This window comes from Pterocles gutturalis, unplaced genomic scaffold (genome assembly GCF_000699245.1).
Source record: "Pterocles gutturalis isolate BGI_N339 unplaced genomic scaffold, ASM69924v1 scaffold49407, whole genome shotgun sequence".
NCBI classification, from domain to species: domain Eukaryota; kingdom Metazoa; phylum Chordata; class Aves; order Pterocliformes; family Pteroclidae; genus Pterocles; species Pterocles gutturalis.
In genome coordinates this window covers 1-15,716 of record NW_010117355.1, presented here as the reverse complement: position 1 = coordinate 15,716, position 15,716 = coordinate 1, and the positions used below count along the sequence as shown (strand labels likewise).

Here is a 15,716-nt window from a genome sequence, read left to right as displayed (position 1 = left end):
AACTTTCTTGTTCTGTTTATAACAAGATCAAAATCCATAATCCATCCATCAACACTTCATGCCCATAATTCTCCCACCTTAGAAAAATCTGAAGTTCCCTTTGAAAACTGTTTTTTGAGTCAAGAGCAAACTGCAATTTTGGCACATCAATAACAGCTTCTTACCAAAGCTGCAGCACTAGGAGATCGATAAATCCCAGTATGGATCGCTGGAGTCTTTTAACCAAGAAACTCCCATTTTTAAGGGAACTTATGGATTCCATAAGACCTCCAAGTTCATTCTTCACCAAAACAGAAGAATGATATGAGTTTTGATGGCTGACACAGCAACAATTTTCCTACTAAAAACAGATCACTGAAAATCTGAAAGGCTCACTTTAAAACAAGCTGTTCTTCATAGAACATACAAATACAGGAAAGCCTCTGAAAACCCTCTGCATACCCAGCTTCTCCATTCCAAAAACCTTGAATGAAACAGGTTCAAGAAAGGTTCATAAAGAGGACAGTTAATTGTTTGCTAGCTTCTGAAAAGCTTCCTAGGAGTTGCTTGTCCCAAAGTTAGATTCTGAAGTCTGGAAGACCCAAGCGGGGAATCTTGTACTGTTGTCTGTCAAAACAAAAATGAAACTGTTACCACAGTCTGAACCAGAATTCAAAGACAGTAACATCTACCAAAAAAAAATAATCTTACCACGACAGAGCTCAGAAATCAGATATAATGAAAAGAAAATCTGCTAAGGATGTCTGACTGTATAAAAATGTGTCTACTTCAATTGTGAAATTTTTTATAAATCTTTCCCAACAGGTCAGCTCCTAAAATTAACCTGTTCACAAGGAATAAGCTAATGTAGGCTAAGCCAGCCAACGGGTCACTCACGCCAACGAGTAACAAGATGTATAAATTTACTGCTACTGGCATTATAACTTATTTTTCCCTGTTAGTCATATATTAATCTGGGAAAACATCTGCCACACTTGACTGCTTCACCAGTTACTGGTCATCTTGCAAATTATTAAATAAGTAATAATAAAACAATTATAACAGTGTCCCGGCCACTTGCAGTGATGAAATAAAGTTTAAAAGTTTATTTTAAGCTTTCTCAGTAAGTAGATACTTACAGAGGGCAATGTCACAGCATCCTCACAATTCTCTGCAAGACTTTGTTGTCTTTTATATGGACTTTGCTGCAAATTGCCCATCTGCTCTTCTTCATTGAGAACTGCTGACCCCTCCTGTTTAATCAAGTCCATTAGGGGTTCAGATGCGTCAGGAGCACCCTGAGTTACAGAAACAGACTGAGTCTCAAGCTCTTGACTTTGCCAGCTCTTCGTCAGCGGAGAAGAAGTTTGTGTGGAACAGTTGCTTGTTTCTATGATTGCCTCTCTCAAAAATCTCTGTAAGCGAGTTTTTCTGGGCATGCTCCTGTTCATGACTGCTTTCCTGAGGTGCATCTCTTCAGCTATAACATAGACACGGCAGCGGCCTCTGGTCACAGCTGTGTACACATGCTGCCAGTGCTGACGGCCAGGATTGCCAACCACATAGACAACAGTTTTTTCCTCAGAACCCTGAAACATGTTTAACAATGCCTTATCAAATTAAGATCTCCAGTAAGTAGTTAAAAAAAAAAAAAAAGACAGAACAAGGAAGGTGGAGAAGACAAACGGAGACACTCTCAAGAGTACTTTGTATCCTGCATTCAAGGAATTTTAGTTTCAAGAGAGCTTCTTACTCTTTCATATGAAAATACAGTGCTTTAGCAAGATAAAGCCATAAGAAGGTTTTATCCATTCATAGCTTCTTTGATTTTTCTTTTTTACCTGAAATGTGTGAATAGTTCTGGCCCATGCATGTTTTATACGACAGAGCTTCTTCAGTGCCTTATACCTCACAGTGAATGTGGAGCCGTAGGTGCTGCTGATGGTCAGTAAGCGCTGTTTATCAACTTCTACATCCTAAAGAAATAGCACAAGAACTTCCTCAGCAGTAAGCTCGTATCAGCAGTTTGATCAGTGTCTACACATCTGTGGGTGTCATTATGCTGGCTTTCCCTGAAATTACAATAGCTGCAACATCAACAGAGTGAAATAGTTTCAGAAGATGCCAAACCCAAAAGATTGCTATCCTTCACTGCCCACCTTCAAGGAAAATGGTTTCACTGTACAAGGCCTACCCTAACACCTGTTTAGTAAGCAAAATGCTGAGAAAGGCAGTTTTAACCCCCAGAAAACTTAGGTTATCTTATGGTGCAGTGAAACATACCAGGGAAGCCATTTAACAATTTGTTCCCACAAACAGAGAAGAGCCTACTCTCTCCCACGAACCCTGTACGGCCTCCTTCCCCATGCACAACTACTGATAATTTCACTGGACCCTTTGCTGAGACAACCCAACTCACTGAACCCAGCAGAAAAATACAGAGTTTTTTGTTGCTGTATTTTCTGGTCAGCTTAGTTTTCTGCCAGGGGAGAGCTCAAGCTGTAACATTAGCTTTATTCCTTACTTAAGACTATGTTTCTACCTACATCCAAAACATTATGCTTTTCAGTTACAATACATTTGAGTATTTACAGAATTTATTTACACTGGACACAAGCAGACCAAATGAAACATTTCACAAAAAAAAAAATCTAGAGGTTTTTTTTTTTAATTCTCTACTGTGAGTCTGCCTCTTTCTTGCCTTTCACATGATAGTTGCACATAAGAACTAAGTACATATTATGAACTAAGATTTTAAAGTGCGAGTTGTTTTGTTCTGGGGATTCAAGAAGGACTGGGGTTACTACTTGGTTTTTTTGAGCAAGCTCTTGCAGCAAGGACTTACCCCCGTTATGAAAAATATATCTCCATTGCATAGTCGTTTGCCCTCCTCAGCAGTCTCTGTAGCAAGGGTGGTTTCTCCATTTTTGCATTCATGGTGATTAGGATCCTCTCTGAAACCACAGTCTGGCAAGAGATCCTTGAGATATGTGTTCCGCATGCAGGAAATCTTGTCATCAATTTGAAACAGAAGTCGGTTTTTATCATCCCTAAGTCAGAGAAAGAAAAAGGGAGAAATGTATTTACAAAGCACGCATTTACCATCTCTCAGTATTTCTTCTCTTTCCCCTCTCTATTCTCGGGCCAGATTGAAAACCTTAATGATGTTCAAAACAGTTAAGACAAGTCACATTTGAAAGGTGTTTCTTGAACTTTTTTAAAACCTTTTGGTAAAAAACAGTAATATGGAGTAACACACCAAAATCCTGCTTCCAAAAATATTTCAGAATTTATTTAGAAATCATACAGCGGCAAAAAATAATTAACCTTGAGAAGTTTTTTACAAGTTGCTTTTATGTCCATTTTAAACATTCACCAGTAATTCAAAATCTTGGAATTCAGATAATGACAATTTAAATTAAAGGCAAACACTTAGTTTATGTTATCTCTGTTTACAGTCCAGGTTGAGATTAAAGACCCCATATCAAAGCAAGATTATTATATAAATTATTTCTAACAAATAATCAGATCTAGACAAAACATTAAGAGTTTTACAATCTTATTTTAGATTGTTAGCCTGGCTGTAACACTTTCAAAAACAAAGTGAGATTGTTCACAGGAAAAATTGCAAAACACTGGCTTACCTGGTTAAATGATTGGAATAGTGTTGGCAACAAAGTTCATTTATTAGATCACAGTCTTGCCTAAATCAAACAAAACAAGAACATGAACAAAATCGTGATGTATAAACATGATGATTTAAACAAACGCTGACTCAGAGTTTAGAAGACAGAGCGGTTTTGTCCAAATACCACAAAAAGTGAGGCAAGGATGTTTGCGATGCATACCTAGATTAGCTAAATTTGTTTTTAAGATAAAGAAAAAACTAAAGAAAGAAAAACTAAAGCCTGGATATATTATTTTCTGTCTGTGGATGTATTAAAAATAGTCAGCAGACTTACTTGCTTTTTAAAGACCTGGAATTTTAACTTTTAAATTCAGATTAAGTACCTATAAATTAGAAGAATCTTACATGGAAATTATTAATAACAGTATTGTACCTGAATGCAGATTGGAGAAATAAAATTGATTTCAGAGTTACTCAGCATTCTCAACACACAGATGAACAGCTAAAATGTATAAATCACTTATTTGCACACTAGTGACCTGTAAATGGTGGGTGTTTTTTAATTGTTGAGAAAAGGTTCGTGAGAAATAAAGTGGAAGAGTTTTTTTCTTAACTATTCTTTTGTTCTGAAGTGTAAGTTTATGGACTGTTGGTACTACTGGACATTACATTTATCCCTTAGGTGTTTCTGTGAGGCCATCCATACTATCCATGCTCCTGTAGTGGTTCACATACATTATCAGTGATTAACTAACCTTCCCAATCTTTCTTCAAAGCCTATTAGAGCCCTACTCCACCCCTTCTTAAGTGATGAGTATTGTGTTTCCAAATATCGAAACTGTAGGCATTCACGACTTCCCAGCAGGAGCACTGATGTCCATCAGATTGTGTGACTAAATCTGGCCCTCCTCACATGATCAAAATGCAAATATCTTCTGTCATTTGGTCAATGGCCACCTGTGACAGAAGTATGTATAGACAGTAGGCTATATGTTCCATCGTCCACCCTGGAATTCACATGCCACGATGGTATACACTTGAATATGAACACTTCTTTGTATTTTGCAGGTTCCTCCTGCAGTCAAGCCCTCACCTTTTCATTTCTGAAGAACAGTGCACTGTTAGCAAACACCAGAGCACAGTCTCCCCCAGAATCTACTACAAAAATTGACCTCTTATGTCTATCCTTCGTTTCTTTAGCATGAACAGTACAGCTGAACATGAACACAAAGGCAGAAATCACGGTGCAAAATAACATTAAGCTTATACCAAAATGAAGTAACTCTCCATGGAGAGACTGTGAGCAACCAGAAGGTACAGAAAGACACCTGGCCTGTTGCTCTCTCTAGTAATTTTATTATATTGCCACTAGTCTCTCCAACTCAACACATTCAGCTATTTTTAGATTGTGGCTGCCAGACAAGATTTTTTCAATGTCTGCCTGCATGCTCCATTACCTTCTGAAAGCAATGAACTGCGATTGTTTTGCATCCTGCAAGCCTGGTCCTTTTTTAAGTAAAGTGTTTATGGCCGTTTGCAAATCTGTTTTAGAAGACATAAAAAGTAAGGCATAAAAATATGCAGAACAATTTAAGAAAGAAAAACATAATTCAATATGAAATTGCCTTTGCTTGTTTCTTGCTTCAATGACATTTCAACTTGTTTAAAACAAACAAAAAAAACCCACAAAAAAACCCCACCACAAAACACCCACATATATACTCTCCTAAAAAAGTATCATGCAGTGTCCCACTATTAAAATCTGAAAGACAACAGTGATACGGAAGGAGAGAAATTCTAATTTCTCTGTATTGAACAGCTGCATAGGGTGTATTTCATGCAAGATAAGGTTCTGATACAGAACATTAAAGAGGTAAAGATAGAACATTTTTAAGCCACAGACATTTGGATTTCAGAGAAGTCCGTTTTTAGTATTCCATTTACTGACTAAGTTACTATAGAAAGATAAGGTGATAATATTTGCACTGTTTTTTTCCCCCCCCACATCACCCTTGAAGCTTTTTGATGCATATAAAATAGATGCCACTCAATTCACTTATCCAATAAAGGTCAAGAAAACAAAAACAATGGCCCTAACCCTGATCCCAAAACATTTTTTAAAAAATACTAGTGTCTCCTCTGCTTCCATTTTCCTAACTTGATTCGAGAGTTGGAAGCACATTTCCATCCAACACACCATTCTGTTACAGTTGCTGTCTACTTGAATAATTAACCTCTGAAAACTTTAATCTTTTACTGTTTCACAGCTCCAGTTACAACATAAAAAGATGATTGCATTTGATTACACTGTTGGACGGCGTATCACCCCCACTTCAAAAGGTAACTGGTGAGCTGGAGCTCTACAACATATACAGCGCACTTATGGGTCTTGCTGTGTGTGCTTACAGATGGCAAAAGGTAAACTATGAATCTAGCATTTAAATTTATACCACAAACAAAAACAGACTAAAATCTTCCCAGAATGTTAGTTCCAGCCAAATAGTCTATGCTTTACCAAGGAGAAAGTCAAGATTACAAACTGACTGTACACACGTACTGTCACAACCTCCGCCAGCAGGCAAAGCAATAAGAATGAATTTCTTCTCCGGGCTTGGCACTGTCATTTCCTCATTCCAACCAGAAACTTTCATCACCTCATCAAATTCAGGAAGCTTCCGGTGGGAGATTCTTGATCAGAGCAATGGAGGGAAAACAGAAAAGAAAAATTATTTCCAGTTAAAAGATTCCAGTGTACCATCATCTGCATCAGCCTGAAGTTCGCTATTTATAAATTTTTGGTGATCTACACTACATACACCTAAGTCCTTCTTCTGCGCATAACTTAATTTCACATTAAAAAATTTGGTAATTTATTCTCTAAACTCTTCAGCTTTGCAGTAGATACTTAGTATTACCCATACAGTTCTCATGGAAGAAGACTGCAGGAACACAGAAGTGTTACAAAAAAAAAAAAAAAAAAGTGAGTGTGTTTGTAAAACACTTAGTAGTTCTGGACACCCTGAAAATGTTCTCAATATTCTCAAATTTCAGTCAACATCAAAAGGTCATGGGCACTTGGACCTAGATTTGGTTGTTTGAGTCTTAAAAAATAAATCATGCACTGGCAGTAAACAGGATTATTCCCAGACCAAAAGTAATGCAAATGCTGGAAACATTTAGACATTCTAGGTATTAACACAGCAAAAAATAAATATAAATTATGATTTAATGGCCCTCGGCATCTAAGCTTTCAATGTCATTCAGTTTGTTTTAGCTGTTGTCATACTTACGAGCAATGTCTTTAAAACTTCATTTTTCGAGAAACAATATTAAGTCATTTCAGAAGGCATAAAGTGATTTGTGAATGCACAACTCATTTGAAAACAACAGAGAATATATGATAGCAAAATACATCCCATAAAATTCAAGGGTATTCCAGCACATGCATTTTTTTGTCCAATACATGTACTCTTGGAAAAATGTGGGGGTTTCTGTTGTTGTTTTGGGGATTTGGTTGGTTGGTTTTAAAACCAGTGTTACTGATTTTTAATAAGAAACTGTAACAGAAGCAGTACTATAGGAGTCAAATCTGGATGCACTTCTGTTTTTCAGGTAAAGGACCAGGCCTACCACAAGCATGCTTCTTAGATACATAAGGAAATCCTACCTTGATGCGTTATCTACAATTAGTTGCGATTCAGCTCTGTGATTAGTTCGCAGTTCCACAGAAAAGCCTCTTGATTTTAGACCCTCAAAGATATCAGCTAACATGTTTCCTGGCTCTATGCTTGGTAGCTGTCTAGTGTCACCTAAACACAATGCAAATTAGTATTTGTGAGAAGCAATAACAGATCATCTGTTAAAAACTGTCTTGAAAAAAAAAAACACCAAAACTGGAATTAATAAATACTCAACCCTCCAAATAGTAACATGCTTCCTCAATACAATTCATGTGAAATAAAACTTTTAAGAATCTAACAAACTTTTTTTGGGGAATCAAGCTGTAGTGTAGTTTCAATTTTTCATATCCCTCACTCAGTAATGCTTTGCTAGCAGGTGCAAATCACTCTGCATGATGAACACTGACAATGATCACATCTTATTCAAACACATTTTGAAAGTTACGTATTTAAAAACAAATGCCACAAATGGCATGCCATAAAGCAACCTCTGAGAAAGCAGAAAATTTTGATTTTATGCTTCTTTGTTTTTCTTTATGAATTAAACCAACATGATCCTAGCACTAAGAATGACACAAAACCTCCCTTCTAGCACGTGATTAACATGCTAACACTAGCTTCTTTAAATTTAAGGAAATCAGAAAAGTTTTCCAGTTGCAAGACATAATCTACCACATAGTAGCACATAATGGTTTCAGAATCAGACAAAACACTGCCAAACAGAGAAGAGAGATACTGATACCTTCATACTGACAGTTGAGTTGGAAAACTGTCTATCTTCTCTGACCTTATGAATAAGCAAAAACATCCAAGAACAGAACAACGTGACATTCTGGGTTTTTTAAGAGACTCAGTGAGACCAGTGGCAGCTCTGATACTTACACTGTATATTGTGTATTATTATTGTCTAATGCTAAATTTGCTGTTTCACTTACCTAGAATAATAAGTTTGGCAAGTTGAGCATGCTCACACAAGAGTTTTAAAACTAAACTAAGAATATGTACAGACACCAAACTTCCTTCATCCACAATCAGAACCGTCACAGTAGAAAACTTCCACGGCTGTACTTGTGCACTCTGCTTCCACGATTTAAAACTATAGATGACCTAGAAACAAATCGAAATAAATCAAGCTCTGACACTAATCAATTGAAAACAACTGTCTTACAAAGGTAGCCAGAGCGTGGTATCTTCTAATGTTGTCTTCAGAGCTATTACCTGAAATTCTGAACTTAAATCTGTAAAGGCTCAGAAGACTCAACTGTTCAGTCTTATTTTCCTCCTTGGCAAATATATTTCTAGCTGAGATTATCAAAATTTACTTACATAAAAGCCCAGAAATGCATCCTTTTTTTTCTGCAGAGACCCTAAAGGATATAAGGTCAGCGATTAGGTTGCTCAGTAACAGAACACCACCTACCACAGCTTGCTGACACTAATAAATCCCCAACACTGCAAGGGGAAGGGGAACAGGCAACTATCCAGTCCCCAAAGATAAAGTGAGCCCACAGTACTTTTGATGAATTTTTATTTATACAGGTTATTCCACGCCTCCAACGTCTTCTTGGCACCTTCCAACAGACAACAGAGACAACAGAGACTTGACCTAAGTTTCTTAACAAAGAGTTTGCTCTCTACTTTTTTTCTAAAAAAAATGGCACAATATTGAACAGTAATTAAGAAAACACTGAGTGAATGAAATTTTTCTCATCATTCAGCCCAAGGCTACTGATCTCTTCATGTATGTGCAGGTGTCCGTATGATTGCTAGGCAACAGGACACTAGAAAACAGCTCTGCCACCTAGAAAATATTTCTGTCTTAATTTAAAAAAAAAATTAATCTAAAAAGACCAGATGTCCTCGAAAGGCACAAATTTGGGATGTGTACAAGTAGAAATAAAATCCCAAAATTACAGCAAATAATGTATTTCAAATGATTGATTTATGATTCCCCAAAATGTAACACTGACTTTCAAATGCTGCAAGCAGTATCTAAGCATTATCATTAACAGCTACACATTTCATAAGGAAAGTTCAATAACAAGCTTTTTTTCCAAAACAAGAACGGACAGTGCCAAAAGGTCTTTCAGAACACAATCTCAAAAAAAAAAAAAAAAAAAAAAATCCTTACCTGATGCAGTGTATATGCAGGAAGCTTAGTTTTTTCACTCAAAAGGCTTGCTGCCCTCCCTGTAGGTGCAGTAAATAGTACATTCAAAATTTTTTTCGTGTACACATTCTCTGACTCCCAATGATGATCAAAGGTATTCCATTCCTCAGATGCATCCAGGTCTTCTTCAAAGTCCTTAGAAGCAGCTTCCACTTCTTTTTCCATCTGCTTTAAGTGACGAAAAAGGCAGCTAACTATCGTACTCTTCCCACAACCTCCTTTTCCACTTATGATTGTGACAGGATTAGAACAAATCTTTTCCATAGCATTCACCTGATCTAAGTCTACCTCTGCTTTACTTTGGGTACCAGACATAGACCCCACTTCCTTTTCAGGATAGTGATTCTCACAGTTACGATTGTTTGGACTATTTTCCTTCAGATGTTCCATTTGATGAGCCTGGGTAACATTAATATTGTTATCTACCATTTCTCTTGATGTCTCAGAAACGTTAAGTATCTTTCTCACATCAACATCCAGTTGCCATGAGCTGTTTGACAGAAGGTCACCTATATACATTGCAATGTCTTTTTCAGATTTGTAAAGATGAGGCAGAAACACTAGTTTTTTCTCCCTAATCACTATGTTCTGATCTTTCAAAAATTCAAGAGATTGCCAAGCATGCTCAATGGACATATCTTTAGATACAAAACGAGCTAATTCATCTTGATCTTCATAAGTGTGTCCCATTTCTCTACACCGTTTCTTGAGTTGATTATACAGAATTAATGCATTCTTCTGTAAGTCAGGAATCTTCCAGAGGAGATGGTCACACTGACAGAAGGCTGCCCACGTTGCCTCACAGTAAGAAAGGTTCAGTTCCCTATAGGTAATCTTCTCCCCAAAAAGAATAAAAGCAAACATATAATTATTTCAGAAAATGTCAGCCTCTTGTGGAATAACATTGCTCCTAGTAAATACAAACTGCAATTCAGAGGGTGGAAGTCTACAAAAATTTATGTATTCTTCATAATGGACAAAGTTATCATGCTTTTCAAGCTATATGAAAGCAAAATATCTAAAAGGAAGATGGAATGAGAATTCCTCTCAGTCACCCTTCTGTATAAAACAGAACCTTTAAAAAATCAAAAACCTGGTGCAAAAATTGGGTATCAGAGAGAACACGTGCACACCTAATTAGCACAATTTCAAGTAAAGGCCCAAACAACTGTAGAAACAGGGCACAGGAAAGGCATTAGCCGGAATACTGTACCCCATTCTGAAGTTGCTGTTTCAAGAAATACACAACGTCTACAGAAGCTACTGCAAAATAGTGAAAGACTGAGATGTGAAAAAAAGATGAACTACTGAGGGAAATAAAAACGAATTGGACTTGCTGAGCCTTAAGAGAGAAAAGCTAAAAAGAGAGTTGTCAAGCAATAAAAAAACTGCAGTGAGAATGCAGGTCCTTAGTACAAGAAAAAAGAGAGCAACAAGTTTATATTGCATAAAGGAATAGTCAAATTGAATTCAAATTGAATCAAGAAAAGCTTTTTAAAGGAAAGGATCTGAAACACTGAATATATTGGCTAGACTTCTGAATCTCTGAAATTGGAGGTCTTAAAAGAGAAGTCAGAATATCTGTCAGTAAAGGCACTAGGGGGCTGAAGCAGTGGGATTAACTAATCACATTTCTGAACTATTAAGCTATAGCTCCTGTCTGAGGTACAGGAGTGTTAAGGTGAGGTGAAGCAGCAAAGTTGCACAGCAAGCGTAGCAAAGCAAGACAAGAAGGTAAGAAGCAAGAAATTAATCCCCTTATAAAAAAGGACTAGACCAGATGACCTGTTACAGAGTAACTTATCTACCTATGAAAGCACAGATACTGTTCTATGTATGAAGAACAGAAAATCTCATTTGCCACTATAAAATTAAGCAATACAACCGAGGGTTTTAAATTAGTTTTCTTAATTTTGGCCCAATTACCTCAACTACTTAATCTTCTGTTCCTTGCAGAAAAGACTAAGGAAATGGTTATAACAAAACCACCTTTAAAATCTTCAGAAACTCATTTACTGTAGATCAACTTGAAAATAAAAAGTTTGCTACAACCGAGTCCAGTAAGTCATCCATTTCCAAATGAACTAAGTTTACCTCCTACAAATGCCCAGTTACTAAACTGAATGTAACTGAAACAGCACTGTATTCTAAAGAAGCTCAAATGTAACAAACGCCATGATTTTCACCCTGCTTAACATTACTTACCCTGCTGAATCCAAGTTTCCATGGCTCGTTCTTTAATATTTCATCCAACTTTATTAGCATCTTGTCTTGAAAATGCACTTCCTCACCATCCGTACCATTGTTTTCTTCAGTCTTTCTTTGCCAACACACCATATCCAACAGACAGCAAAAATGGCGTGGCAGAAGAATTGGCAAGAATTCCAGTATCATCGGATAAGTCAGAGCTACCAATACTGCCTTTCCTGCAACTGTATGCACCATAAACCAAGAAAGTTTTAAGCAATATATGAAGATATTTGTAAAGGCAATTTAAACTGACTCTGGCTCTTATCCTTCTGCCTCCCCTACACCCAAAACATCCCTAATTTCTTTCAGTTTCTTATTCTTTTAAATCTTTTCCAAGTCTGTTTTCCTTGAACTGCCTTCGGAAAAAAAAGTAAACAGATGACAGACAAAAACTGCAACTAAATGTACTCATTTGGAAAATACATATTATACATTTGGTTTACACTGCCTACTAACACCATTTTGTAGAATGTCACTTCAGACATCACTGCACCTGCCTCTCCCATTTCATACAGATGTACAAAAGACCATTTAAAATCCAAAATAAGAAAACGGGCTTCTAAATTTGTAGTATCAGATCAGTACAGGAACTTCAGAAAACAGTGCTCTCCACTGGCTTTCTCAATGACCCCAAACTTAAGCTATCAATTTCCCTGCTTGTATGAGCCTTGGGATCTGCAAAATTGATTGTTCTATACCTTGTTTTAAAAAATAAATTTTAAAAGAAAGTGAGATTTTTAGAAGTTTTATCTCTTCACAGGAGAAAAAAATGCAATTCTTAATGTAGTGTTAAGGAAACTTCACAATTCCAAATTTAAAACACCCATTTTTCTCAGTCGAATACTTTTTCTGATCACTGTCTTACCTACAGAAAGTCAAAGATTAAACCTTTTCCCTTTTTTACAAATGGAGAATCAACACACTACTTTGAGAGAAAAATATCATGAAGGCTTGAAGAACTGCTCTAGCCTATAACAATTAATGACAACCAGAAAAAAGTGACAATAGTAACAAGTAACCACTTGACATATGGGGAGGTGGGTTGTTTCTATTGCCCAATGATAGAGAAAGAAGAAAGCTCAATTTGTATCAAAGTAATTTGAGTTACGAAAAATCCGCCAACTACAAGAACAGCAAACAAGGTAACTAAGCACGCCGTGCGATCTTCAGCACTGAAGATTCATTAACATACTAGACAGGTTTCAATCAGAATTGGTCGATATATCCCATTAAAACTCAAGCAGCAAACCAGATCTGAGTTTCTACCACTATCAATTCTCATCCCTCTGTGGTCATGAGAAGATTTGAAGTCCACAAACATGGTTAAGAACTTTTCTACCATTACAAAAACACAACAAAAAACCTGAAGTCCATAGAACCGTGAAAATTTTCCTCTCCTTACACACATGACTTGGAGTAAGCTCTAGCAGAACCTATGAACTCTCCTGTCAGACATGATTTGACCTCCATAACAGTCACCTCCATCTTTTTGACCTGTCACTGCCTAGTAAGCCAGGTACTGGAAGACTTTGCAGATAGATCCAACCTGTCTGTACAGAGATTTACACACAGCTGCGGCTGAATTTAAAAGACCTCCTCCAATCCAGAGTACTGAGCCCATGGCACTGACACCTAGGGTGGCTCTGTACGGCACCGACCCAGGACTGCCTATGTCCACATCCGGAACATGGCGCAGTGGAAACAGATCATCAGAGCAAAATAAAAGAGCCAGCACTGAAGACGTCTCAAACATCTTGACTTTCTGTATTTCAGTGTTTTGCTTCAGACCCGCCATAGTCTGGTCCCACAGACTCAATGTCCATTAGGGGCTGAAGTACCTTAGGTGTGCAACTGGAACACACCTTCAGGAATATAGTCAATACTCTCAGAGACTGCACCACAACAGGGAGAAGAGGGACGTCTGCTCCGAAAGCACAGTCCTGATCCAATCTCTAACACTCAGGCAGTTACATCACCACAGTTCACAAAAGGATCCTCAGCAGTCCTGAACCATCCCCATGTGGGTGTGGTCCAGTGTTTCTGCACTCTGCTGCCCAGCCACACCTATCTGCTGATGGGCAGGATGCAAATACACTTAGATAGCCTAGTTAGTGCAGCTGATTTGGACCACACTGAGCTCATTCACTGCTCTCCTGCACTACAAAGAAGCAGCTATACTACTTCTGAACATGTATTTGTCCTAAAGAGCCAGACCATTATGTTTAAGCATTGATTAGCCTACTTTTTAATAAGCCTTGTTATATCTGAATAAACTACAGGAAGCCAGCACCAGGGCATCTTTGCATTCCTAGCACTGACAATTCTACTTAGTAATCCTATAGAATTCAGGAAAGTCCTTATGTGCTTTTAACAGTATGCCTATCTTTAATTGTTGAGCTGTCCCACTATCTTCAAATTTAAAAAAAAAAAAAAAAGAAGAAACTTTGTATGTTCAAGATTCACTTGAATATACGCTTCATATGAAGACATGTTAGCTTGAACACAGTATCTGAGATACAACTCATTAGCTCATAAAACAATCATAAAAGCACAGGATATACCTACGTGATTTCAAAACATAGTAGAAGATGTCATAATCCTTGGCGTCTCCTTGTTTCCTCCCTGTCTGTAAGCGTGAAACTTGGAACTGGTTTAGTTTTTCTTCAAGATTTCTAAAACTCAGCACAGACTCCATAGGAAGCCAAGTAAAAAATTTTTCTTTAAAATCCTCAGGAACAGCACATTCCTTAAGAAAGAGTGAAAAGACTTGTCGGTTGTTTTCTTCTATATCAGTCCGCAGAAAATATGATGGATATCCTTGCACAAAGTACTTTGACCCCATTTTTTTAGCTTTAACATTAACTCTCCACCAAGGGTCAACTAATGGAAAGCGTCCGACTACTTCATACTCCTTTTTGGAGTGGTCTTCTTGTATAACAACTGAATCATTAAAAAGAAAAATAAAACCATTGTTAATTGATAGTCATAAAGATTAAAAGTTTGATTAAAAGAGTTTTGTTTGTTCAAAGTTTATTTTTGTCTTTGGTATAAGCTGCAGTAGTAAAAGTAGAGCAGGAGTTTTCATAAACTTCCTGATGTCAGTCATTCCAGGACTACTTAAAAACAAAAGCAAAACCAACCTCAAAAACAAGCACTAAAACTGCTTCTCTAAGAGTCAGAACTACAAAATTAAATTTGTGTTTGAATACTTATTAAGCCAATTAAACACACTGGCATATAGTTGAATATTAAACCATTTATGACAAGTCAAGTTTGCAATTCCATTTTACAGAGTTTTGCCACAAAGTATTGCATCACAGTGCCTGCATCCTCTTCAAATACATTTGTATACCAAATACTTCCTACAGCTGAAACCACCAAAATTATAATCAATTAATACAATAAACTCTTTAACTTTTTGTATGACCTGGTTTGCCCCCTCTTTCCTTTTTTTTCCTCACAAAAAGTAATACATCATTCCTCAATCTATGATCGGGGACTAAATGCTACAACCAGAAAAGCACCTACATTTAGCAGGACCTCTTCCCTACCAGAGTACCAGCAGCTCTTACGTCTATAACAACTTGTCTGTTTATTTTCCCCTTGTTACCTAGCTCCATTTAGCCATTTTTAAAACAATTTTCAGATAAAATACTCTTGCTAGGCAGAAGTTACTCCATCTCACCTGCTTTTCTAAGTACTAAATAGAAAGTAGGAAATCATTAATGTCCAGTATCAACACTTTTAGATGGCATAAAAGAATAAAAAATGCATTTTTTTGTGTAAACCTAACTTGAATGGAAAAACTTCACATTTTCTTACTGTTGCTATACTGTGGCCATATAAAAGTGAAAATTCCATCACCCTCCGACTACCTGCGTAAGATTTATCATCTACTTCGGATCACATACTTGTAATGAACTCTGTAACCGGGGAAGGAACAGGTTTCGATTTGATTTACTTTTAAACCCCTCTCCATTAGCAGACAGGAGCCCCCTGAAGGCCGCCG

At 37.1% G+C, this 15,716-nt stretch overlaps 1 protein-coding gene across 1 annotated transcript; it reads right to left on the bottom strand.

Annotated features, from left to right (window-relative positions):
* Positions 1–516: 516 nt before the first annotated feature.
* Positions 517–14,647, bottom strand: HELB (helicase (DNA) B; the record flags this gene model as incomplete). Its single annotated transcript, XM_010075752.1, has 12 exons — positions 517–606; positions 1,137–1,568; positions 1,821–1,955; positions 2,825–3,029; positions 3,624–3,683; positions 5,065–5,149; positions 6,165–6,295; positions 7,275–7,416; positions 8,223–8,394; positions 9,419–10,291; positions 11,663–11,889; positions 14,273–14,647. Coding segments are annotated over 12 exons (2,927 nt in total), but the record flags the coding sequence as incomplete, so codon positions are not given.
* Positions 14,648–15,716: the final 1,069 nt, after the last annotated feature.